This window comes from Coturnix japonica, chromosome W (assembly GCF_054131305.1).
Source record: "Coturnix japonica strain WE chromosome W, WE-NBRP24, whole genome shotgun sequence".
NCBI classification, from domain to species: Eukaryota; Metazoa; Chordata; class Aves; order Galliformes; family Phasianidae; genus Coturnix; species Coturnix japonica.
In genome coordinates, this window is record NC_140701.1 from 3,191,254 (window position 1) to 3,218,154 (window position 26,901).

Here is a 26,901-nt window from a genome sequence, read left to right on the forward strand (position 1 = left end):
GATGATGCTCAGCCTGGCCATGTGCCTCAGAGCTCTTTGCTCAAGGAAGCCAAGTGTAGTTGTGGGTTTGCTCTCAAGAGCACAGTTTGGTAGGGATGAGTTGGCGGTTGGACTAGATGAGCTTAGTGGTCTTTTCCAGCCTTAGTGACTCTGTGGTTCTCTGCTTCAGGAAAGACCTACTCGCTGACTTACACACGCGTCCAAGTCAAGGATGCAGCAGAAATAAAATCTATAGCAGAAAAGGCAGAATCTCGTGCCCATCTTAAAGTTAAAGGTAATTATGCTTCTGATGATCATTTTGCTTAAATTATCTTATGTTATAAACCAGCTAACATCCTTTGCTTGAATGTCAAGGAAGTTAAACACCACCAGGACCTTTCACAGAAATAAATACTCCTACCTACCTACCTTTCTGCCCTCAAAATATCCAGCTTGTCTTTTGGGATTTACTTTTGCTAAGTAAAACAGATTATTTTCTTAGGAGGTTGATTTTCTACCGCTAGACTTCAGATTTATGTTTGAACGTTGAGGGATAAAAAACATAGCTTGTCTTTTTCTTCACTTTCTCATGCTGTTTGAAAAGAGCACAGAGTTTGTTTGTTTTTTTTACTATATACAATGTTAGGGTATATATATGATGTTAAGTGTGATAAAGAAAAGGGAGACATTTGAGTTAGCACACTACTCAAGAGTTCAGTCCCCGGCTTCGTAATGCGAGGAGTTTGATATCGGGGTGGGAAGGTCATGTTTTGATTTGGATGTTGGACTGGGAATCAGAAGATCTGGGCTCTCTTCAGGTTGTCAGTCATATTGTCTGACTTCTTAACAACATTCCTTTCTTTCTAGTATTTTTTAATGATGTTTTAAGGCATTTTGAGGTGATAGGTGTAGTGTTCATGTGCAGTAATGCTGATGTGAGTAAGTAGGGTGATAATGTAAGGGTTTTTTACATTCCTTCTAAATCTCTGCTTTCTCTCCTTCCATCCTTCTTAAAGAGCAATCCATTAATCTAGTAAAGGAGCTGTGTGATGAGGATGTGACTGAGCCTGAAGAAGCCAAATTTGAATGCGAGATATCCATTCCTTCTGTGAAACCTCCCAAGTAGTATCTATGTGGGGAAGTCTTACGGTCTAGCAGAAACTTGATTATGCAGCAAGAAGGCACCATCCACCGGCTGACCATACTGAAAACCACCACTGATATGACAGGCACCATTCAGTTCTCAATTGGCAAATCAAAATCCACAGCCAATCTGCTCGTCAGAGGTAACATATCCTGGCTTGGTTTACATCATGAAGATGGAGAATTAATTAATGTACAGTCTTCCTTCACTGGGGTCTTTGAAATATTGTGTGTGTGTCTGGAGGTTCTGCTCCATTTCCAGTTCAAAGTCATTGGACACTAAATGAGACAGCTGCGTCTCAGTAAAAGATCTGTATGAATAGTTGTGATGTGCTTACTATTCAGATCTACAGAGCTGAGGTTTTGTCCTTGGCTATACCAAAGAAGTCAAATCAGGTGAAATTAATTGTATTTCTGAAGTAGACAAGTTTAAGTTTGGTAGCACCTAAATTTGATGCAGTTTGTCATTGATTTTATCTGAAAGAAATTTGCAGGCTTTTTATCTCCTGTTGTCCCCAGTGTAAGAGTCTCCATTCACATCCTAAAGTACTTATTATATTTTCAAGTCACTCTTATTTGAATAAAAGCCTCAACTGGGAGCAATTTAATAAGCACAGAGCAAGAGCTGGAGCTTGCATTTGGTAGATACTATACAGTATTACTTTATAGAAATGTAATCAATGGCCTTCCCTATAGACAATCATTTGTTTTATCTTTAGGGTTGTTCAAAGAACCATTGTGAACATGAAATTAATTGGAATGGAATAGATGCAAGAGACTTTCCTCTTCTTCCAATTGTCCTCATCCTTTCTTCTCTTCCACCCCTGCTTTTCAGATTACCATATACAAATCACCAGGAAGTTGGAGGACAAGACAGCTTTGGAATGTCATTCTGTCATCCTGTCCTGTGACTTCAGGCCTTCTCCAAAGGTTGTGAAATGGTTCAAGGGCCACACACCCATCGAGCCCTCTGAGAAGTACAAGATCAAGAGGGATAAGCATTCAGCAGAGCTCCAGATTCTGAAGCTGAAGCCCAATGATGCTGGTGTGTACAAGTGCAAGGCGGGAATTGCAGAGACTGAGGCCACGCTGACAGCTGAAGGTATGAGCAGGGAGGGTGGCCTCTTCCATGTCCTATTTCACCTCAGATTTCTCTTCTTGAGGTTGATTTCTGCCGTTCTCTCCTGCTAACTTTGCAAATGTATAAACTTCACTGAGAAGATTACACAAAGATTATCTAGTCCAGCCATTCTACCACATCCCAGTATGCTTTATAGTAACAGTGGTAACAGTTCACCTTGTTTCCCTACAGCCCACGATGTAGAAGTAAGGAAGCACCTGCAGGATGTGGAAATTGAAGAAGAGAGCTCTGCTGTCTTCTCCTGCGAGCTGTCCCATGATGACGAGGACGTGGAATGGTTCCTGAATGGCAACCTCCTTTACACCAACAATTACAATGACATCAAGAACGTTGGCAACTGCTGCACACTGACAATGAGTCAGGTTAAGCCTGAGGATGCTGGCCCAGTGACAGTGAAGTCAGACAAGGTGTCAGAAAGCGCGCGCCTGAAGGTGAGAGGTGGGTCTGATCACAGCCCTCCTGGATGTAAGAGATGCTAAGGAGCTCCAGTTCATTCTATTGTGCAGCAGTCCTGCTTCTAAAGCTCACCTCTCTGGGGTGACAAGTCATCAGGGGCTTTCTTCCAGTGGAAGGTTCCATTGCAGCAGATATCAACGAAGGAGGATGGTTTTGGTGTCCTGCCAAAGCATTCCATTGCTTTTTATCATCATTTTACTTAACACAAGGAGAGTTACAGGAGCAAATTTTTTTACTGCTTCAGTGCCATGCAGTGTCAATGCTGTTGTCTCCAAGGATTTATGACTGCAGGGAGAGATCATTCAGTGTGTGTTTTGCCTCTGGAATGACTAATGACCAGGCTGTGAGCAACCCGATCTAGCTGTGAATGTCCCTGTTTATTGCAGGGGAGCTGGGCTAGATGGCCTTTAAGGGTCTCTTCCAATTCTAAGGATACTGTGATTCTAATCTGCTCTCCCCAGTAATTAAGCTCTTTTACTGTACACGCTCGGAGTTTGAAGGATTTCCTCTTTCTCCTTTCTTTTGCATTTGGTGGATCTTTTTTCCCCAGTGTAAACCTCTGATGTGTGAAATAGAAGATAGATAAAAGGAGTCAATAAAGAGGAAAATCAAAAGTGTTCAGCAGCTTATCCTCTTAATCCTGTGGCCTGCTGTATGAGCTCTGCTCCACGTGAGGGCAATGCCAGCTCTCCAGATTTAGAAGAGCTACATCCCAATTTTTTCATATGATATCAGTCCCACCCACGGCAATGCAGGCTGTCCCTCCTGTTCCCTGTATTCTCCTACTGAATACTTGAGAATTCCATAAAGCGTATTCAGTCAACAGACATGAAACCACTTTAGGTTCTATATTGGTGTCGTCAGTAATGGTAAAGATTTATTGATACCTCTTTAAAAATCTGAACACAACTGGAAATGTCTCAACTTCTGTATCACGTTGTTCTGTTTTTCCTGTTTAATTGCAGAGAAGCCTGCTGTCTTCATGAAGTGTTTGAATGATGCTTTTGTTGAGGAGTGGGGTGTGATTAAATTGGAATGCGAAGTCTCTAAAGAGAAGGTCAAACCAGTGTGGAAAAAGGACGGTGTTGTGCTCACTTCTGGCAACAAGTTTGAGCTGCTACAGTCTGGGAAGACCCTATGCCTCCTTCTCCATGACCTCGAGAAGTCAGATGCAGGTTTATATACCTGTGATATTGGCACTGATGTTGCCAAGTCAAATGTCGGCGTTCAGGGTAAGTACTGTGGAAAGTGAAGGAGTGCTAAAAGCACATTCAGTGTGGTCACTATGTCTTATACCTATTCCCCCACGAGCCTTAATAGTTTCTACAATAGAACTGTATTTCTGCAATTTAGCGCAGTGATGTCTGGAAAATTCCCATTGCTTTTGAAGTAAATGTATCTCCTTTTGCCATGAAAATCACAAAACACGTCAAGAATGTCCTGGAAATGTTTCCTTTCTAAACATCCCTAAAATGGAGAAATGGTTTGAACACCAATAGGGGTAGGATGATAACAAAAGAGCTAATAGAAACATTTAATGTCTTGTCGTAGGCAAAACCCTTTTTCTCACGCAGCATCCTAGAGTTGTCCTCTCTGTTAGGTTTTTCCCTCTGTAGCTCATTGAATCTTCATTGTGCTCCATGGACTGAGCTGCTCTCCTTGTAGTTCTTCCTGAGCAAAGACAAGAGATTCACGTCTCTTTTTTTTTATAGCTTTCTGGTAATTCTGAGAGGAGAATGTCTTAGAGAATACATCAGTGAGGAACGCAGCCATGATCTGCAAATCCTGAGTTCAAACACCAGTACTGCTACTCACATTGGTCACGAATGCCTTTTCTCCATCTAAACCTCATACTAACCTATCTCTTATCTTCCAGAGCTGAATATTGGCATTAGCAAACGGCTGAAAAACACTGAAATCCAGGAGGTAGAAGATGGCACTTTTGAATGCATTCTGTCCCATGAAAGCATTGATGAGTTCAAGTGGACACTGAATGGAAGCAGAGTGGAAAGTGGTGGGCGATTTAAAGCTTCTAACGTGGGTTGGTAAGAGACTCTCCTTATCAAAAGTGTGACTCCTACTGACTCTGGGGAAGTCGTTTTTATTGCCCGTGGTCTAACCTCCAAAGCCTCTCTGTCTGTGAAAGGTAATGAGATGGGAGAGATTCTGGGGTCTGATTCCTTCAACTGTCTTCTGATAAGATTGTCATGAGAGCTAACTCATAATATGGTTAAAGTGAATAGCAACCTTCTACTTGAACCTTGAAGCACTGAGAATTTCTCTTAAAAATAAGTAAAAGGAGGAACCATTTGACACAAATGTGAGAACTACCCAAAGCACTGGGGTAGTGTTGGAAATGGGCATCTCACTACAGCTTGTTCCATTAACAGTAAATCAGGAATGATCTGTTGAGGGAACTGTGGGAGCAAATATCCTCTAAGTATAAGCTGAAGGGATGGCCTTCACATCATCTAGCTGTACAACAAATTCCTATCTAGAACATGTGCATCTGAGAGCATCATCTGAGGCTCCCAGTGTGATCAGTGGAGAGAAGGAAGAGGCAGTTTTCAGACATGGTTCATCATCCTCAATGGGGTAGATTTAAGAGAGAATTAATGGTGCCTGGAATTCTATTGTCTGTACTTTACAGATTACTGCTGGCTGTAGGATGGCCTCTGTTGCAAGTGCCTCTCTAACTTATCTCCAGCATGTAGATGCGTGTATTTTGAGAGAGGCATCCTACCCTAAGTGTATGTTACTCAAAAAGCATGTTTTCTTTCAGAAAAACCTACTGAGGTAACAAAACAGCTGGAGGATAAGACAGCAGCAGCAGGGCAGGACATCAGCCTGAGCCGTGAGCTGTCGAAACCAGATGTGAACATCAGGTGGTACAAGGATGGCAAAGCAATCAGAAAAAGCCAGAAGTACGACTTGCAGCAGGAGGGAACTGGGGCCATTCTGATCATCCATGACTCTACTGCCAAGGACAGCGGGGAGTACACCTGTGAGACAGAGGACTCTGAAACAAAAGCCAGGGTCACTGTGCAAGGTGAGTTGAAAAGCACACTGGGGTAGAGAAGTCGAGGTAAATATCTGCAGCCTGTGGGAGATGTTTTTCTCTTCTGTTTCCTTGAGCGGGATCAATTCTTAGTTTTCAGAAAATATGGTGGATTAAAATATTTTAGTTAAAATAATCTCTAAACTGAATGATAAATGGCATGAGAAAGCAAAGCTGAGAACTAAGCTCCAGAAGAGAAAACAAAGTCAAGTATGGCATATTTAGAGACAGGTGAAGAACCCTTGAGCGCACTGAGGAGTACTAGCATACTCTGGAATGTCTCTTGGGCTCCCTACAGCACACATACTTGCTCTGGGGCATGTCTGGATGTCTGTAGAGCTAATTGCAGGGCCCTGAGAAACCTCTGGGGCACATTAGGGGGCACTGGTTTCCATGTGAGTGTTTCCAGGTTCCCAGAAGTCAACAGGGAAGCCTTTGGAGACCCCTTGGGAAGACTCAGTGGGGCCCTAGAGTGATGTAGCAGCTTGTGTTGGTTGCATCTGCTTGGCAGGGAAGCGATTTCCCTGGTGGGAGCTGACTGACTGGGAGGTGATTCCCTTGGTTTAATTAATTTAATTACCTGGATTATAATTAAATAACACTGTTCAGCGTTCAATCAAGATTATATTTTTCCAAAGTACTGCAGTCGTGCATCTGTAGCAGCTTTCCTAAAATATATCGAGTTTATTCAAAATTCCAGTGATGCTCCTAAAGCACTTGAAGTGCATTTGAGGTGGCGAGTGACAAAACAGCTCTGAGAGAATCATCATCAAATCAGAACATTGGAACGGTAACTAATAGCAGAGATTCTGATAAGAATATTTAAATTTTCAAATTACCTTTTTCTAAAGTTGTATTTCACCAAGTTTCATCAATATGCACACTGAAGAGCTGACTTGCTATGTTTCTTTTTATAAAAAATCATGTGTTACAATTGAGAAAAGAAGGTATAGCATGTAACATCCTCCAAGTAAAGTGCAAAAAGCATTTCTTCACAGTTCCAATTAATGTCTTATGTTTTGTTCAGACTCACTAAATGATGTATTTCAGGGTACATCACATGGGAATATAAGAAGACTATTCAGAACAGGAGCTGCAGAGCAAGATGAACAGCATGTGAAGGTAAGGCCGGGAACCAAGGACACAGCTTTTGTGTCACTCAGCCACCTGTGGCAGAGGTCAGGATTTCAGCAGGGATTTCTGCAGACGTTCCTTGAACACCCCCAGGGTGGGTGACTCCACCACCTCCCTGGGCAGTCCATTCCAGTGCCTGGCCACTCTTTCTGAGAAGTAATATTTCCTAATGTTCAGCCTGAACCTCTCCTGCCGCAGCTTGAAAACATTCCCTCTAGTTCTATCAGTAATGACACGAGAGAAGAGGCCGACCCCCAGCTCACTGCAACCTCCCTTCAGGAAGTTATAGAGAGCAATGAGGTTTCCCCTGAGCCACCTCTTCTCCAGGCTGGACATTCCCATCTCCTGCAGCCTCTCCTCATATGGCCCCATTGTGCTCCAGACCCCTCACCAGCTTTGTTGCCCTTCTTTGAACACGTTCCAATGCCTCAGTGTCTTTTTCTCAGTGAGGGGCCACAAACTGGACACAGAATTAGAGTTGTGGCCTCACCAGTGCTGAGTACAGGGGGACAGTCACCTCTCTGCTCCTGCTGGCGTCACTGTTTCTGATGCAAAATGTATGTAAGTGTCACATGTGTGACATCCTTTTTGATGGAGTTCTGTGACTGGAGTTCAATGGATTTGAGAGCTGACTTGAAGCCTGTGGGCATCACCCAGGAGTTGGGGTGAGAGGATGAGGCGTAGGAACAGGAACCTCTTTGGTCGTTATTAACTCCCAACTTTTTGGTCAGGAATCTCTGTGTGTTTCTTTATCATGTAAAGAACAGAGTCATTGTGCAGCTTGTGAATGAATTGATTCACGCCTGCTGATTGGTGCTGTTCTCTACAGGGAGCTGCAATGGAAATGGACACTTGTGGTCCACTGTCCAGCCCCCTCCCGTGTTGGATTTTCTGGGCTTTGAGACACGTCTTCCAGATGCACTTTGTGTTATTTCTGATGTGTTGACCTGTTGAGCTCCAGCCCCAAATGAGGATTCAAGTACTACCATTGGGAATGTAGTATTTCTTGCTAAACAGAATTCATGTGCACCCTTGTCTTTCGTCTGCACAAAGGATCTTGTAATCATCTCTGTCTGTGTTTCTTTTAGACCCAGAGATGGAGCAGAGAGGAACACAGACTTGGGTGAATCTTCATTCAGGAGCCGGGACACGTCATGCTCATCTGAGGTGTCTGGCTGACAGCAAGAGCAGAGAGGTAAGTTTCATAGGGTCGCGTGCCCATTTTATTTTATTTTTCATTCATGATGCATAGAGGCGTTCCCCAGACAAAGTGAGCATTTCTCAATTGGACTTTCTAGAAATGAGCTAGGCAGTGAAAATGGGTTTGAAGCATTCCTAAGAGCCCCGCAAGAGAATGCTGAGAGTTAATCTGGCACCCTCCTTTGGAAACGTCCGTTGTCTGTCAGCTCTTCAGCTGTGCCCTAACACCTCCCATTGCGCTGCCACACCAGGATAGAATTCCAAGCCCACACTGAGTCCTGGAATGTTGTGGTGCCGTGTTGGAATCAGATGTGACCACGTGGTCTTGGCTCCCCGCCTTGTGGGGGGTCATGGTGGACCAGGCTGTTGGCCATTGGTGATGTCATAAGCGGCTGGAATGAGGGGAGGAGCGGTGCGTTCTGTGTTCCTTTGTGGGTGAGCTAGTGGTCGGAGTGGTTGGTTGTCTTGTTGTTCTTGTGCCTTTTGTGCCGTTAGTTAGTTAGTTTTGTTAGTTAGTTTTGTTAGTTAGTTTTGTTAGTTAGTTTTGTTAGTTAGTTTTGTTAGTTAGTTTTGTTAGTTAGTTTTGTTAGTTAGTTTTGTTAGTTAGTTTTGTTAGTTAGTTTTGTTAGTTAGTTTTGTTAGTTAGTTTTGTTAGTTAGTTTTGTTAGTTAGTTTTGTTAGTTAGTTTTGTTAGTTAGTTTTGTTAGTTAGTTTTGTTAGTTAGTTTTGTTAGTTAGTTTTGTTAGTTAGTTTTGTTAGTTAGTTTTGTTAGTTAGTTTTGTTAGTTAGTTTTGTTAGTTAGTTTTGTTAGTTAGTTAGCGTTGTTAGTTAGCGTTGTTAGTTAGTTACTGTTGTTAGTGCCGTTAGTTAGTTAGTTCCGTTAGTTAGTTAGTGCCTTTAGTTAGTTAGTGCCGTTAGTTAGTTAGTGCCTTTAGTTAGTGGCTTTAGTTAGTATCTTTAGTGCTTTTTCTTCTCACCGTCGTGTGCAGCAGCTTGTAGGTAAGCTGAGCTGACGTGGGATGGATGGGTGGGCAGTGAGGTGTTGAGAACTGCTGGCTGTTTGAGCTCACAGCACCGTATTGCTTACTCTTGACCATCAGACGTAATTTTCCCCGGTACACACGTTCCAAAGGGGGTATCAGTAAAGTTGGCACCTGTCCCGTGCTTCTTCCATTGTCTTTGCTCAGTAGCGGAAGCATTGTAAAGTTGCTGGGCGGACAGGCATCACGTAGCCTGAGACTCAGCATGTCTTGCAGCAAGTGGATGGGACGGTTGTGCTGTGTGTGTTATTCCATGGATGTCTTAGCCCTGCTCACTGACCTGCTCTTTCTCTCTACTCTCCTCACCCTCCGCCCACTGCCTCGGTGCAGCTTTTGCTCTCATTTCATCCGAGCAAAGCGACAAGGAACTGCTGCAGATAGCTTGAGGTGATCTCACTGCCAGGTACGTGCCATGTTTTGTCCCCCCGCATGGTTTTGCCGCAGGGTATGCGCGGGTAGCTCTGAAGAAGTCTGTCCATACTGTGCTGTGTGAATAGAGAAAACAGAAGTGTGTTTCTGCTCTGTTCCAGCTGTTCACACTTGCTGTGATGGGTGCTGCGTGCAGTGGGATCAGCCGTGAGCCTGAGTTGGCGGCGACGGAGGTACAGTATGAAGCTCTGGCCGGTCTTTTTTCCCTGTGTTGAGCCATTAGAAGGAGCTGCAGGTGTACTCTCCTGCAGGAAAGAATGGGCCAAAAAGGGCCTGGCCACTTGTCTGTGCCAGTGCCATTGCTGATTAGTCTGGGTAGAGAGAGATGCATCTTTGCATGGCCTGGCAATGCACGCCAGAAAGGGAAATAACTGTGATGAGACGTGCAGCTCCTTCTGAAGTGCTCCTGATAAGGACGGAGCGCATTTGCTGCAGCTTTCTTTGCAGATGTGCTCCTCACCTTGAAATCCTCCTGGTTTGTCCTCATCTCCTGACCACGGCCTGTGCTCTGTTTTGCAGGCTGATAACATGCGGGAGCCGCAGCTGGTGCGTGCTATGTCATCTTTAAACGTACCAGCGATTGCGGCAGCCCATGTTATTAGGAGCCATGTCGCCCAGGGGCCGGATGAGCTCTCTCTGGAGGTAAGCAGTTCCAGGCGTTCCTTGTTGTTGTGCACAGAATTAGTACAGAGTGTGAACGCCTCGGGAATACTCTCATATTTTGTGTCGTAGAAGAAGGCTTTTGTTTTAGCTGTGCTGAAGCTGGGATTGATGTTTCAATCTTTTGCATGTTGGAGACATCGTGTGCGTTGTTGATATGCCACCAAAGGAGATGAGCCCCTTTTGGAGAGGCAAGCGTGGCTTTGAGGTAGGCACACATTTTTGACTAGAGAGCACAGCTTCAGTAGAGTCGGGAATCTCCGGTTGGAGCTGCTCTGCCTGCACAGGATGGCTTCTGGATGCAAACAGTTGCCCTGTGTCGGTGTCAGAGGACCTTCCCTTTGGCTCTGGGCTTGGGCTAATGCCCACCTGTCTTTTTGTTCTTATTACAGGTTGGTTTTTTCCCTGGTGAGTGCGTGGAACTCATCAGGGGAAAACTGCCCGAGTCCATCCTACATTCGTTGCCAAAGCCAGGTGCGTATTTTACATTTGACAATGCGGGTTAGTAAAATGGGGTCTGAACGTGGCTTTCAGGGGGTTCATTAATGCCCGAGTTGAGCAAGCTTAGAAAGAGAACTGCATTAAGCTCCTTGGGCACCTCCAGGGATGGGGAAAATCCGTTCTTGCGTGTCTTTGTTGGGAACATGCTTTCTGTTGTTACGTGTTCTGTTGAATGTGTTGCACTCGGCCTCGTCCAACCGAGCCAGGGCTGAAATGAACTTGTTTTTTTGTTTTGTTGCGCAGAGCCAAAGAAACGGGGCAAGTTCATCTCCTGCCTTCGTTCCCTGTTGAAGGCCTGCCCCAGGAGAGCGAAGCAGCCTGAGCCTCCAACATTCTCGGGATCCATGTCCCTGCTTGACATCGTTGAGAGGTATTTAGCCAACAGGACTTGAGGGCTGAGCTGTAGGAATGGAAGCATCCTCTGCTGTTTGAAACAGAGCGCTTTTCTAAGCTGTGTTTCAGCAGAAACCAGGCATTGCCAGGAACAGGCAACTATTGGCAAGGGTTCGGTGCAGCTCTTCCCTCACCCTGTACCACGACTGACAGCATGCTCTGTTTTCTCTGCAGAATGAGTTCTCCCAGTAAGAGGGCAGAGTCAGCAGCTTGCAGTTGGCGTTCCTGCTTCTGCCTGGGCAAACCATCCCCTGTGGCCAAACGCCAACTGCAGAGCAGTGCCAGGGAGCCCTCTGAAGCTGAAGTCTTGGTCCTGGCAGGTAAGCATGCAAATCCAGCTTTCAAAACACTGCTTGTCAGCAACACAGGTAGAATTCATGCTTTCAGTGGGCTTGTACATCCTTCTGGCATTCAAGCCTGTGCCTGACATCTTCAGTTGACCCCTGTCTTTCCCAAATGAGTCTCTTGTCAACACAAGAGCTGGACCTGCACGAGGATCACTTTCAAGACAGTGACACTGTTGCTAGAAGCCTATTTGCTTCTGCCCACCATCACTGCATAGCCAAATGTCAAGAACCTGTTTCATGATTCATCTTGTGAAACTTTGACACTAACTGCTGTGCGTCTACTCCTTCCTAGGTGACCCGAGCCCTTGTATATCTCCAAGACGCCAGGCATGTTACGATGCAGCATCCTGTGATTCCATCAATGAAGAACTGTTACTAAGCACAGGATGCTGCAGTTCATATGAAAGCCTTCCGTATAACATCAGTTATAAAGAGAAGAATGCCATCATCGTTGAAGCTCTCGTTCATCCCATACCTGTTGAAGCTGCTGACCTGAGCCTGCCAGACTCCTCAGGCACCAGCCTGAACCGAGTGCCTTTCGAGGACAGCCCAGCCCAAGCACAGCACGAGTGCCCCGACAGCAGCACAACCATGCAGGCTCAGGTCAGCATTACAGAGGAGAAGCCAAACATCTTGGAGGGGGAGGTAGAATCAGGCCAAGAGTCCCAGGCTCCGGGCAACAGCACGACTTCTGAGACACTCTCGTCAGACAACAGAGAATGAGTCCCATCTTTCCTCCAGACCTCACACCCCCTCCTTTTTCCTATTGAATAAAGGCACGCTCGTGCTCAATCAACGCCTTGACTGAATTCTGAGTTTTCATTCGCAGAGATTGGGATGAGTACAAGAAACATCAAGACAGCTCAGCTTGCAACGCTCTGGCTGTGGGGTGCGTGCAGGGACACTGTAACCATACAGGGAAAGGCTTCCACTGCTTCCTCAAGCTGTAGTCCAGCCCTGCTACTGCTGTGTTGCACAAAGCCCTGAGGGATGTTCCATATTGTTAACCTAAGTGAAGCCAGCTTCATGCACTGTGTTTTGTTGTTGCTGGGTGAGAGGGGGATGCACGTTGGTGAGAAGATGAGCATTGCTGGATCTGCCACGAGTGTCCCTTCTGCCTCTAAGAATATGTCCTAAGTAGGATGTGAACACTGCTGGCACTTCCTCATTGCACGTGCTTGGAGGATCTTCAGTTCTTGCACATTCAGGATGTCTGTCAGTGACTACGAGGAAATTCTCAAGTACTAGGAATTCCATGAAACAGTTGGAACGGGTAAGTGTCATCTTTGTACAGAAACAGCACGCCTAACAGTCTGTCTCACCACTCTAGAATTAATCTGAGAATAGATTAACAGCTCTTGTCAGTTCTCTAAGTCAGGTTTCATTTGTATAAATTTGAAATTCGTTTTTTAAACCAGTTGGAAATTGTAATATTATATTAGAGAAGAATTCACACTCAACTTTAAGCATCTGTGTTTTGATTTGTAGGTGGTTTTGCCAAGGTAAAACTCGGGCGGCATCTTCTTACTGGTGAAAAATTTGCACTAAAAATCATGGAGAAAGTTACTGTAGGGGTAAGCCAAAAGGCATTTAAATATGAGAATATCTTCTGTTGGAGTTGTGGAGTTCTCAAGAACACGGGGGCAGGTGGGATGGTACATACGAATGCAGCCTACTGGTCCCATTGCCTTTTGAAAGATGCTGTAGAGCTGGAAAAAGTTTAACAGAGCACCACAAATCTTGTTGCTGGTTGTTCAGAGGGCAGTATTCTCTGGCTTTAAAATGGAGGAAGTTATTACATCATTACATTACATTACATTATTGTTACATTATTACAGCAACTTTACCAAAATGCCAATGAAAATGCTGAATGTTTTACTTTTCATTTTTCACAGCTCTGTTTCAGAATTTCTATGGGAGTGATGTCAGTCATTGCTGAGTTGATGTTGAATTGTGTACTGTCCCATATGTGCTTGTTCTGTTCCACAGCAGTCAGATGTGGTACCTGGTATGTCACAGTAGTTAGCGGTTTCATCGCTTGCTTTTATGGTCTCTTAAGGATGACTTGCCTCATGCTAAAACAGAAATTGATGCCATGAAGAACTGAAGTCATCAACATGTTTGCCCATTGGATCACGTAAGAGAGACATCAAAGAAATATTTATAGTCATAGAGGTAAGAAATAGTTTCTGCTTTCTGTGCTGTCTTTCTTACTTATCTTTCTCTGATACTCTCTAAATGCATTTTCAGATAACCTTATCTTACAGGGAAGCTGTTTGATTGCATTGTTTCTAAGGACCGCCTTTTGGAAGAGGAAGCTCCAGTCTTTTTTTGACAGACTGTTTCAGCAATTGCTTCTGTTCACAGTCAGGGTTATGCCCAGAGACCTCAAACCAGTGAGCCTGAACTGCAGTCAGTCTTCCATAAATAATAATGAATGTGTTTTTATTTTTCTGTTGGCAGAGAGAGTTACAGTACTCCACTCCATTCCAGTGGATTGCAGGAGAGAACTGAAGGGGGGAGAAGTAACACAAAGTAGAACTCATGGGTTGAGATAGAATTATGTACTGAGATAGAGAAAAGGATAATAGTTATGATGAATGCAAAAGCAATTGCTCACCACCTACCAATCAGTGTCCAGTTAGCCTCCTAGTAGTGGAAGAGATTTACATGAAGTTATACCCCCTTCAAAACTCCTTCCACAATATGTCATATAGTATGGAATATCCTTTGGCCAGTTTAAGTCAGCTGTCCTAGTTCTGTTCCTTCTCACTTCCTTGGGCTCTCAGCTGAGATTGACTGTGGCTCTGTACAACGCTGCCTGGCAGCAACTGTAAGCATCACTGCGCTATCTCCATTGTTTCTCTAGAATGAAAACGTAGTATTATATCAGACACTGAAGAAGATAATTCAGTCCCAGCTGAAACTCTGACAATAACTTGTGCTTAGGATTCTTTCCCTACAGGAAATGTTAGATATTTATTGCTATGTGGTACTGTGTTCTGTAGCTGAGCTGGATTTTGTTATCCTTGAAGAAGTATCTTCCTCTGAAAGGGGAGTAAAACATGATGCTCCTAATGAGCGGAGCAGAGACACAGATCTGATCTGAGTGTTGGTTTCACATTTTTGTGATGCTCTTTGCTGCAGTTTGTATCTCGAGAGAAGCCCTTGTGGTGTCAGTCTGTTGTGTAACCTGCTCTAGTTTTGTGCCTCAAGGAAGAGTGATCCTTTAAACAAATGGTGGCTGTACAGAGGGTATGGGGTGAGATGCATTCCTCTGGCCCCATCCAATGGATTTTCTGTCACTGAAGTCTTGAAGTACAGGTTAGGTACTGGAAGGCTTGAATATTTCCTCACCAATAGGTTAGAGCTTGGCATTTTGTAAGCTGCTGGTATCACTCAGTAAAGCAAATCATTACAGCACGAGCATTTTCCTAGGCATCTTATGAAATCCCTCTATCTAAGGAACCTTTCCCCTCTGAAAAATGAATCATTGTATGTTTTAGAAGCAACTGGCTTCCAGCTGAGAAGCTGATGGTTTTATGGGCTTGGACAGGAACTGGGTGTGGAGGTGACTTGTAGAGATTTGTGCCTGAACCTGCTGCTCTGGGAATCGTGAGACCAAGTTTCTCAAGAGCTTTTCCCACTCTCATCATCACTTTCTGCGAGGGATGAGGCTGCATGTTCTCTCTGGGTAATATGTTCAGTGCTTGGAAAGCTATTTCCTTCTATCTAGTCTGCTGTTTAGGTGTATGACTGTTTCCTGTCACAATCCCATCGTGACCTGCTGGCCAGAGCCTCAGTCAATCTTCATACGCACCCCCTCTCCCCACCCCGTAGGCATTGAGAAGCTGCCATGAGGTTCCTCTGCACCCTGAACAAACATCTTTCTCCCCAGCTTCTGTTCTCTGAGTGGGAGCTTCAGCCCCCTGCACAGGCTGGATGTCATCCACAGAGTTTGTTTCAGGTTGTTATCCTTCCTGGCCAAAAACCTGATACAGTATTGTATATGTGGTCCAGTGAGTGTTGAAGCAGGAATGACTTGTCCTGGTCTGGTTGTGCTGCTTTTTAATGCAGCTGATGATCTTGTTGTACTCCTTTTCTGTCAGAGCACACTGCTGGCTTGCATTCAGCCTGTGGTCTCTCACCACTTGTCCGCCTAGTCCCCAGGTCCTTTCCAACAGATACAAGCTAGTATTTCCCACCTGGGATATTGGAAGATGGGAACTTGCCAGCAGTCAGTGAAGATCTCTGAGACAGCGAGGGTGAGCGAGCTTTGAGTAGACTGGGAACCACTGTCCACAGCAGGAAATAAGAGAAAAGATGTTTCCTTGGGCATTTGGGTGGAAATCATTCCTGACTGCTTTCTCATCCACCGGGAAAATCTGCTGATTGACAATTTGAAGCTGATAGACTTTGGACTCTGTGCAAAGCCAAAGGTAAGAGTATCTGTTAAATCAAATACAATGTGCCCCCAAGTAATGCATGTTTGACCACCGTATGCAACAGGGGCTTGTCCAAACAAACTCCTTAAAATCAAGCTGTTTCTGTGGCTGACATGTCATTGCATCTTGTTTGGAATGGCCTGAACTGTGTGAGAGTGGTTAACAGATTGCTCAGAAGCACAGGTAGATAATTTTCTCTAGCTAGACTCCCTGTTTTCATAGTCTAAGCTGTAGATAATCTTGTAGGTATATCACCTGTCTTATGCAAGGGTCTGTAATAGGAGCATGGGGTTGGTGTGCCTAAGGAACCCTCTAAGGAACTGCATGTAGGATGAGATTGTGGATAGAATAAAATGACTTTTGCAGGTGACGTACAAATCCTGTGATTGCATATGCTTGAACTGAATTGTTTCTTGATCTTCAAACTGATTTCCAGAATCCTTTATTAACATGTAAGATGGGTGCTGGTAAGAAAGAATGGGAAGACTGCCTTACTGATTCCAAGAGAATTACTTGTCCTCAAATGATTTTTCCTGGCCAAATTTAGAGCCTCTCACAGGTAATCGAGACCAACAGGCTGTTGTTGCACAATCAACAGGCACAATCTAGATGATCAGCTGAGGAAAAGAAAGCATCATGCCAAGGGTACTAGATAAGTGAGCAGCTTGAGATCTGCACATTTATGTGATACTCATGGTCTTAGACAATATTTGTTTAGTGAGGTCACATTGAATGAAAACAAAATCTAAGATTAATGAAAATATACAAAGGAGAAGAAGCCTCTGAGGCTTCTGAAGTGTTATGACCAGAAGACATAAACTCTGTTTTTGAAAGAGCAATTTGCTCTGTTAATTATCCATCATTTTTGTGCAGTCTGTTTTGTCAGACTTGTCTTTGGCTTCCAAGTTGTATGTGAAGACTTGTTTGCACTGTAATGCACAATGTACGAAAAATTGAGAGATGAAAATGTGAAGAGTTTTTCTATCTTTGATTTCATGTCTGGAATTTTGGAACCCACTACTTGCAGTTGTTAATCTGTCCAAACTGGTCTGGTTTGCAATGCCCTCATACTTCTTGAAAAGCTCTGCTGTTAAAGGCAGAACAATTCCTACAAGTGCCATGGCCCCACTGTTGTTCTAATTCTTGTTTCTTTGTTTTCCACACGCTGCTTTTCAAGCCTCCTTTTTCTTTACAGTCCAAGTGAGAATTGCACTGTGAGGTGTCTGAACCTTGTTGTGCCTCTACATAAAGAGAACAGCAGCAAAGCCTGACAGGTGACTGTGCTGACAGCTCTCGTAGCCAGTAACACGTAACTGTGCTAAATCCCTTGTGATGGCTTTGATTTAATTTTTGCCAGTGAAATCCTTGTAAAAGGAACTGCAGCAGTGTGATGAGCTAAGGTGAAGATGCTGGTTTTAGTAGTGCTCTAAGCTGAGTGGAAGGGCAATTGAATGAGGGTTATATGCTTTCTGTGGACAATAAGGTTGTGGTGCTGTTGGGGTGGGTCCAGAGGAGGGGCCACTGTGATGATCAGAGGGTTGGAGCAGCTCTCCTATGAGGAAAGGCTGGATTGTGGCTCTGGGCAGCCTGGTCTGGTGGTTGGCGACCCTGCACATAGCAGGGGGTTGGAACTGGATGATCTTTGAGATCCTTTTCAACCCAGGCCATTCTATGGCTGTACAGTTCCATACTGGAACAAATATAAAATGCTAACTATGTAAAACATGGAGTCGAACCTGTGTGATTTGTCCACACCAGGAGGTGATTAGAAAACAATTTTTTAAGCTACAAAGCTGCTTGCATGAAAGGAAAAGAAAATGAAACTACAAGAAAAAGGGAAAACCTTTCTTCCTGAAAATAGGAAGAATAATGGACCTGACATGAAATTTGGGTGAAGCTGCCTGATTTTATGAAGCTATTCCCATTATTTTCTTGGTGCTGTGTTTCCCAAATGAGTGGTTTCTGGCTGTGCTGCAGCACCAGTCTGCATGTGAACATCAGCTCTATTCACCATCTGGGAAGATTAGGACTTCCCTTCTCCCACCAGCACCACTGAATTACAGTTACTCAGTGGTTAAACAAAGGAATCCTTAAAGAAGGGTTTACAGCTGTCGTGTTATCTGAAGTGCTTGGGGCATTCTGATGCTATTAAGCTCTATGTATTAACAAGTTCAAAAAGAAAAGGTAGGCATCTGATTGTTGTGACAGTTTCTAAGTGATTTGGAAAGCTGTACCACCCAACCACTCCTTCTGTTTGATGGAGGTGACAAAGCTCAGTTTAATTTCTGACTGCTGTTTAAATCCTGAAGCTGGAGCTGGTTCCTGGTGCAGAAAAAGCTCGGTAGCTGTCCCTCCTACAAGCAGGCACCTCTGAGCAAAATATGACATCTCAGTTTCTGATGGTAAGGTCAGGAGATCTGATTCCAGCGTCTAGCTTTCAGCTTCATGCTGTGTTAGTGGGACCTTTGGAATCTAGCACTGACCAACAGCAACTGACAGGCTGGTAACAGTGCACCCCAAAACAGTTATGTGTCTATTTATGTTATGAGGGAAAATTGCATTGCATTGAGATTTCCTATTTTTACACTTTGCAGATCTAACTCGCTGCTGGAAGAATCCTGTACGCCTTGTTCACACCATTTTCAATGAGCTGGATGAGTCTGTTGTTGGCATTTTAATACCATTGACCAGGCAGGCAATATGTATGGAGTATTTGGCTCTCTCTACAGTCATGAATGTTTGAGTATCTTCAACATGTGGCTCATTGCTTCCATTTCAGGCTGCCCAGAGAAGCTGTGGATGCCTGTCCTTGGTGTTGAAGGCGAGGTTGGATGGGTGATGGGCAGCCTGAGCTGGTTAGTGGGCTGCCAGCCCATGGCAGGGTGTTTAGAACTTAATGATCTTGAAGGTTTCTTCCAACCCAAGCCCTCCCGTGATCCTATGATTCTGTGATTTCATTCAGGTTTATTAAGATGAGATGAGTTCTCCTAAATGCGCTGTTCTCCATATGATTATAATTGGAGTCTAGATGGATGACTTAAACCAGACTCCAAACTTTTTGATGGCCAAAATGAAATGAAATCAATCCTTTACTGTGTCAGTAGTCTGTAACTAGAGCCCATCAGGTAACTCCCAGCCTCCTGCCTGTATCAGTGGCTGCACACAGTGAAAAAGTCTGATGGGATTTTAACCTCTAAAATGTTCCAAAGCAACCAGAGGGTGAATATATTCACTATGCAAATACCTGCAGGAATAAGCTTGTCATGTATGTCCTCAGGTAGCACAGTAGTTAATGGTGGGACTCAGTAGGTCATGCTGAAAGTTGAGTCTGCTGATCTTGAAGGTCTTTTCCAGCCTACATGACCTTATGCTAATATTTCTGTATTTCTTTCTGTTCAGCTCCCAGAAAACCTCCCACCCAGCCCCCAGCTGACCCCGTGGTGAAAAATAAAACAGAAACGTCAGTGACGCTGGCATGGTCCCCTCCGAAGATGCACCGCCCCATTCCAATCGATGGCTACATTGTGGAAGGCAATAAACTAACTGGCTTCACGTGGGTGAGGTGCCACGAGTCTCATGTCCCCGTCGCAGAGTTCACGGTGAGCAATCTGTCTGAAGAGGCTGATGATCAGTTCCGAGTGTCTGCAGTCAATGCGCATGGACAGAGCCCGTCTCTGGAATTCCCAGGAAGCGTGCACCTTGGTAAGCACAAAAACCCCAATGGAAATGGGTCAGTGTGTGCTGAGCAGCTGTGTTGGTTCCCTAAAGATGTTTCCTTTGACTTTAAGGATAGCAGTTCATTAACACACCAAAGGCTTTCCTTTATTCCTAGTTCTCCTATCTCCTATCAACCTCCAGCTACCACTAAAGTGATACAAGTTCTGTTTCTGTGACAGAGACATGAATATCCTTATCTTTTGATATCTCACATGTGCAAGAGGCAGAACTTTCTGTAACAGATCTTAAGCACAGAAGTGCTTCTTCTAGCACTCATGCAAAGGGAGAAGTAGAAATGTAGCTATGATTTAATCTTCCATCTCTAAATGAGATACCAGACTTGCATCTAAAGAGCATTCCATGTTCTTCCTCAGGACCAGTCCTGGTTGTGAAATTCCCCCTAACAACTGGTGAAGCTGTACCTGGAGGGGATGCCATGTTTACTACTGATCTTACAACAATGTGTTGCAGCACTTGGTAAAGTCTTACAGGAAAGCGAGACCTGCATCATCAAGAGAACCCAAACTACTCACAGCCTAATCATAAAGAACATCACCAAGAATGATGGTGGAGCAGAAGTGAAATTTGTTGCCGAAAATGTTGATGTCAGCACCAAGATGAGAGTGAGAGGTGTTTGCCTTGATCCTTCTCCTTTCCTCTTACAGTCAAGGCATAGTTGCTGTGATCTGATGATTAGAACTCGGGCTGCAGGCATTCACTGCCTGTACCAAATACCTGAAATTGCATCCCATGGACTGATGTGAGTCCTGGTAATGACCTAAACATGATAGCACTGAGTGTAGGGTAAGCCAGTCTACCCAGCTGCTTGGTATCTGAACCAGATTGCTTCATGCCAGCTGATGAATGTCTGCAGTTCACAGCTACTGGCCAGTGCATTCAGTCAGCAGGTTTACCACTGCATCACCATAGAGCAGTACTTTCAGCTCCAGGTTCAGACAGCCTTTCTGATTGCACTGGAATAGTTTAGAAGTAGGGGAGCAATCATTCCAATAATATCTCTATCAATCAGCTTTGCATGACCAAATAGAACAAATAAACATTCATGATGGGAGGACCTGTTTGTCATTGGGTGGAAACCTCTGCAGAAGCATGTTTAGAGCATTATTAATCAGTAGAAGGAGATGTTTGGTTGATTTTTACTTAGTAAATCCGGCAAGAAGACCAAATGAAATATCGTGAATTGCTCAGCACTGACACAATGATGAGTGCAGGAACAGAAGGTGATACTTTTTTAGGGATCTTGCAGCAAACATTGACCACGTTAGCCTGATCTAAATTGAAATAATGAGGCCTTTGCTCCTGACAGGTGCTGCAGTGAGATTTGCCAATAAGAGCAAAGATGTAGAAAAGATCTGCGCTCGGCTGCGTGAGGAAGCCAAACTGCAGGCTGAGCTTTCAGACACAGGCGCTACTGTGGAGTGGATGAAGGATGGGAAGGAGCTCAAGGCCAGTGAAAAATAGGAACTGCACATTGTGGGGAAGAAACACACCCTGAAAATTCACAGCGTCTCAATGGATGATGCTGGAAGTTGTCAGTGCATCTGTGAGGGGGATAAAATGCTCTATCAGCTTTCAGTGAAAGGTATGTGACAGTCTGGGCTGTCCTCTTCCTGCCCAGGGCCAGCAGACTGCATTCACCTGACTCCCCGACAGTCCAGCTGTTGTCAGACAGCATCTGGGGTGTTTTCAGTGGCTGTTTTGACTTGAACTGGCCAATCTGCTTTGTAGAGCCATTTGATTTCTGTGTTCTGTCCTGTGATTCGTCCCTAAGATATAGAGGAAGTCAAGGGAAAGATAGGAAAAAGAGCATCCCAGCCTTCCTGCTCTTCTCTCAGGGTGGCCATGAGAGATGATGTCAACAGCTCTTTTTGTTGCAGTGATCCAAAATGTAGAAGAGACCTGTGAAGAGTCACAGGGACTAAATTGATGGAGAGCAGAACTTCCTGCCAAGGCTTGTCAGCTAGTTTTAATTTTGCTTTTCTTCTCTCTCTTTGTCATGTTAGCATAATATTTCATACTGGCAGGTCTGCCCCCAGAATTAACCGGCACAGGCTGCTCAGGGAGGTGGTGGGATCCCTGGAGGTTTTCAGGAACTGTGGAGATGTGGCCCTGATGGATGTTATCAGGGGGCATGGTGGGGTGGGTTGGGGTTGGAATCAAAGGAGGACCCCCATGTATTTCATCAGGAAGCACTACTGGTAATAAGACCTTTGGAGCAAATCCTGGTAGGACCACGCTCAGCTGGTCCAGTCCGGAGGCTGTTTCTCCTTCCTGCAGTATCTGCAGTGAAAACCAGCAGCTGCTTTTGTGTGGCTGGGCTCACATCCAGCAGTGGTGAGGGGACTACAATGATAAGAGACAGTTCCTGAAAAAATGAATGAAATTTGACAGTATGATAGGATGGAGTTAAATGTATTGCTAGGATCTCAGTGATCCCAGTGTCCATCAGCTGGCTCTCGAGCTCCTAAAAGACAGGCGTTCTGTAGAATGTTGTTGAATTTGTATTATCCATGCGTGTTCTTGCAACTGCAGAACAAATGCATGCAAAATCCGGACTTGATTTTAGCAGCTCTGACTGCGCTGTCTCAACAGACCCAACTCAGCTGTGTGCGCTGTTTTGAAATGATATGTTAACAAGAATTTGGAAAACAAACTCCATTACCCGCAGTAAAATAGGACCGTGGCCTTAGGCTTAAACTTTTGGCTAAGACAGTGGTGAGATTTTGAATCTTTGAAGTCAATTATTCCAGTGTGTGTTAATAGGGGCCAGTTTCATCATCTAACTTTTGCGCTCCAATTAATTTCCATAAAGGAATTCTTTTTTTCTTTTCGGTCCTGAATGATATCTCCATCTTTTAGGTTCAATTTGTTTGCAATGTCCTGGTGAAGTGGTACAAAAATGGCAAAGAAATCATGACTAGTAACAAGTTCACAATGGAAGATAAAGGGAAACTGCATAATCTTCTGGCTTCACCTGTAACGAAAGAAGATGAGGAAACATACATCTGCAAAACTGGAGATGACACTCTGATTTTTGATTGGAAAGTCTCAGGTAAGTTTGTGAGGCAAACATGGGATCACAATCCATGTAAAGCACTTCAGACTTAATTCATTTGATTTGTCCAACCCTGTGGGTTTCCAGTATTTAGGACAAAGATTGCATAGCTCTATTGAAGCAATTCTGACCTTCCTGTTGTTCCTATGCAAATCCACAGTATGAGCAAATAATGTAACTGTGTTGTGATGAATTCAAGACAGCCTTAGCTGCAGCTGGGGCTGGAGTCACGACTTGAGCCCTGACATCTGGGCTTCATTCTTCTAGTTCATCTATTGCCTCAGCACTTACATCATCTTTAAACCTATGACTGAAATGGTCCTAAGTTCTTAGCATGGGAATCCTGTCTCCTCTTTTGACAAATTAAACTCCACATTTGGAGAGTTGAGTGTCTCCTGCTGTACCCGAAGGACGTTGTGATCTCTGAGGTGTCTCCCTGAGGTGCTGTAAGCACAGCCATTAGCTCATAGTGCAAGTAAAGCACTGTCAGGTCAAGCCTGGAGGAGTAATGCTTGTCACTGACATGTTCCTGTTCAGGGTGGAGCTGGTGGGTAAAATAACACAAGAAATTGTCATTGAAATTCAATATCTGTGAAATTCAGCTGGCTGCATTCACAGAACCTGGCGTTAAGATCTGTTTTCTGGTTTATTTCTTGAGCCTATTTTCCATAACCCAGTCCTCATTTATGAACCGAAGCTCTACTGAAAACCTTTCGCTGTGTATGCTCATGCTGCAGTGCAGCTCTTGTGATCTTTAACAGCACATTCACGTTCCTCTGATCACAGGATCCTTAAGGTTGATTAAGACCCTCTAGTCCGACTGCTCACCCATCACCACCATGATGCTCACCATCAGCAGTCTAAAAACTCAGCAGAGATGATAGATCAAGCACAACACTGGATTTGGGATGGCTAGAGATTCCTAAGATATTGAAGGGTTGCTTGCAGGTGGTGTTGGCTCAGGTATTCACCCTGCATCCCACCTCCCGTTCTGTTTGGTTGAGAATCATGCATTCTGCAATTTCACTTTGTAATTCAAAGACCCTGGCTTTATCTGTTGAAAAACTGTTCTAAAACAAGCCAAGAAGACTCCGTTGGAACTGGTTGATGCAGAACAAAGGCATCCCCAAAGGACAAGTTGCACTGTTTGATGAACATTATTGGATGAGAGCTAAGCTAAGATTTAAAAAGTTCTGGGGCTGTCTCTGAGCATCAAATACAGAGGAAGCCTGCATGATTCCCTGAGAATGGATACCTCCTACTTTGGTGTAGGGTGAAGGGAACACTAGCAGTAACTCCTATCACAAAATGTCACATGGCTCAGACAAAAAAGCCATCAAGAGGGCTTAATTAGGAGCACCAAATGGTCACAAGATGGTCTTAGGGCAGGGAAGTAATCTATCTATGTGATATTGATTGATGCTATTAGCTCTTCACAGCTTGACTCTAGAGGGACTGTTCTTCTTTGGTCACCTAGTTTTACAAGAATAGATGACTCCTGTCTATTACAATTTTTAACTCATTATTTGTTCACTGATGCCATAAATGTGCCTGGCATAGCAATTGGCCTTGGTATATTCAGTGACTGAAAGCAACAGTTGTTGCTGTAAGAAATGCAGTACTAAGCTAGGTCTGCCTGTAGCTGACAGCCATCAGCTTGCCCCTCAGGCCGGTTGTGTCTGGATGAAATGAAGGGTATGAAATACTTATGTGCTCATCAAACTCTGCTTGTTAGCTTAGAGACAAAGTGTTGAATAGGTTTGTTCATGCATTGCAAACACGTTACTTATCTGCCTTCATTTTAGCTTCAGAAGAACGTGTGCAGAATACAGAATTGATTAAAAGAAATAAGAACTGTCTGCATAGAACTTACTCTTTCCTTACACAGGAGAATCAAGCAGACGTTTGTATGTGAGTACCACCAGAGGTGAAACTTGATCACCCAAATGTAATGAGCAGAGACATTACAGTCAGTTCTAACTGTATCTTCATGCTGTGCTGAATAAGCCTGAGTCAGGATGTAAACCACTTTCTCTTTTTTTCTTCAGATGAAGCCATTAATTTTGTCAACAAGCCCAAAACAACTCCAGAAATATCAGTCAGACCTTCTGAAGACCTGGAGCTGGTGTGTGAGGTGTCAGCTGCAAGCGGAGCTGTCGTATGTAGAAAGATCAAACAGAGGTGAATCAGGACCAGAAGACAACCATCATCTCCCAGGGGACGCACCGCAAGCTCATGGTCAAAAATGTGACCCTGAAAGACCAAGGGAGCTACAGCTGTGAAACAAAAGATGACAAAGCAACATTCCAAGTGAAAGTCAGAGGTGAGAAAATGTTTGGAATCCCAGTGAGAAAGGAACGGTTCATTTTGTGTGTCTTGCATTTGGAGGATCAACTGACAGCCTCTCTGGTGCAAAACATTTTGGCTATAGGACTTTCTTTGTCATCTAGTGTCATAGCAACACTTTTCTACATGTGCTTCTCCATCCAGGAATGAATTACTGCAACAAACAATAGGCAAGGAGGGTAACTTGTGCAGCTCTTGTAGTCATCTGGTGTCTGCAGGGTTACAGTGCAAGAGCACACCAGGCATGCAAGGAGTGAGAAAAGGGGAGGTGGTTGAAGAGATCTGGTTACAAAATTTGAATGACACAATGAGGTGGAAAATGCCAATAATCAGACTCATAAATGGCCTGGGTTGCAAAGGCCCACGGTGTTCATCCAGTTCCAGCCCCCTTCTTCCTATGCAGGGTTGCCAAGCAGCAGCCCAGGCTGCCCAGAACCACATCCAGCCTGGCCTTGAATGCCTGCAGGGATGGAGCATCCACAGTCTCCTTGGGCAACCTGTTCTAGAGGGCTGTTCCCTTCTGATTTACTGGAAATGTAGAGAGACACGAGAAGAAAAAAAGAGAAGGGAGGAGGTTCAGCAGTGCATGCAGGTGTTCTAAATCTCATGTCCAAATCTGCTGTCAGACTGCAAAATCTTTAGCTTTGTGATATGATGTGAAATGATATGAAATTATATGATATGATATGAAATGATATGAAATGATATGCCTATCATTTCCCAAGGCAAAATAGAGGGAAAAGTGTTTTCCTGTCATAATGAGGCATCACGATGCTCCCTGTGAAGGGCAAGTATAGTGAAAATGGGGAAATGGAGTAAGCTCTGCAGCAGACTACAGCAAAACGGTGTGGCTGTTGTGATGTCCCTGCAGAGAAAGAAGACGTGTTTACAAACAAGGACAAGGTACAAGAGGAGGGGAAGGCTGTACTGACTCAAAATGCCACGCTGAGCTGCGAGGTGGCCCAGAAGAAGACGGAGGTGAAGTGGTACAAGGAGGGGAAACTGATCACCTGGAGCAAGATGTTCAAGGTGGAGTCAGAGGGCAAACAGCGTCGGCTGGTGGTGAGCCAGGTGGAGAAGAAAGATGCAGGGGAGTACAGCTGCGAGGCTACTGGCCAGAAACTCACCTTCAAGATTCATGTCACAGGTGAGACAGGTGTTGTCTGAAATACAGCAGAGAACAGTAAAGTAAAATCTAGTTTCTATTATACAGTGATCCAGTTGCAGTAGTCTGTGCTGAGGTTTTTTCCCTAGACTTGATTGCCTGGGTTTGTAGAAAGTATTTGGTTTTAGTCTCGCACAAAGTGCTGTTTCAGTCTGTCTGTAGAATAATAATTACTGATATATGTACAGTGGAAGCAATATTCAAGATATTATTCAAATCTCTCCTGTGCCTGAGATCCCAAACTGTAATTCCTGTTCACAGAAACATTTGACTAAGCTAAGTATGTGCAGTGAGGCTGGAGTGCATGTTGTACGTGCAGCCTTTCATGGCAGGAGAAGCAGGAACTTCTAGTAGTACACTGACATTTTACTATGCCTTTATGTTGGAGGCTGCATCTGGATAGGTGAGTCTGCTCCTCACAGTAAGAGACCTGGTAGAGCTGACTATTCCCAGAGCTCAAAGCAAAATAGATAGCTGCAAATCACACACAAAGAAGAAAGGACTGCGTTGGTGAGCATATTTCCTTTGTGCCTTTGACAGTCACAGTTGTGGCAATGGTAGAGGCCATGAGGAGTCTGTTCAGGAAGCCAGGAGTACTGTTCTGGGTCATGAAAAGGCAGCCAGTGATTTGACTATCACACGTTTATGTGTTTTGATGTTTCACAGTGGGT

General features: G+C 44.3%; 1 protein-coding gene and 1 long non-coding RNA gene across 2 annotated transcripts; both read left to right on the forward strand.

Annotated features, from left to right (window-relative positions):
* The first annotated feature begins 1,110 nt into the window (after positions 1 to 1,110).
* LOC146754246 (obscurin-like) lies at positions 1,111 to 3,217 on the forward strand. Its single transcript, XM_085527493.1, has 4 exons — positions 1,111 to 1,120; positions 1,958 to 2,224; positions 2,435 to 2,701; positions 3,189 to 3,217. Exons 1-4 carry the CDS (start codon positions 1,111 to 1,113, stop codon positions 3,215 to 3,217), a joined length of 573 nt encoding a protein of 190 aa, XP_085383619.1.
* A 2,374-nt stretch (positions 3,218 to 5,591) lies between these two features.
* On the forward strand, positions 5,592 to 8,075 carry LOC146754247 (uncharacterized). Its single transcript, XR_014938873.1, has 3 exons — positions 5,592 to 5,768; positions 6,828 to 6,899; positions 8,000 to 8,075. It is a non-coding gene; the product is annotated as an uncharacterized LOC146754247 (long non-coding RNA).
* Positions 8,076 to 26,901: the final 18,826 nt, after the last annotated feature.

Excerpts from the sequence above, each read along its gene's own strand:
- LOC146754246 (XM_085527493.1), top strand. Across the intron at positions 2,225-2,434 it reads GGCCACGCTGACAGCTGAAG|CCCACGATGTAGAAGTAAGG; the intron begins GTATGAGCAGGG and ends GTTTCCCTACAG. Across the intron at positions 2,702-3,188 it reads CGCGCGCCTGAAGGTGAGAG|CTCTTTTACTGTACACGCTC; the intron begins GTGGGTCTGATC and ends CCAGTAATTAAG.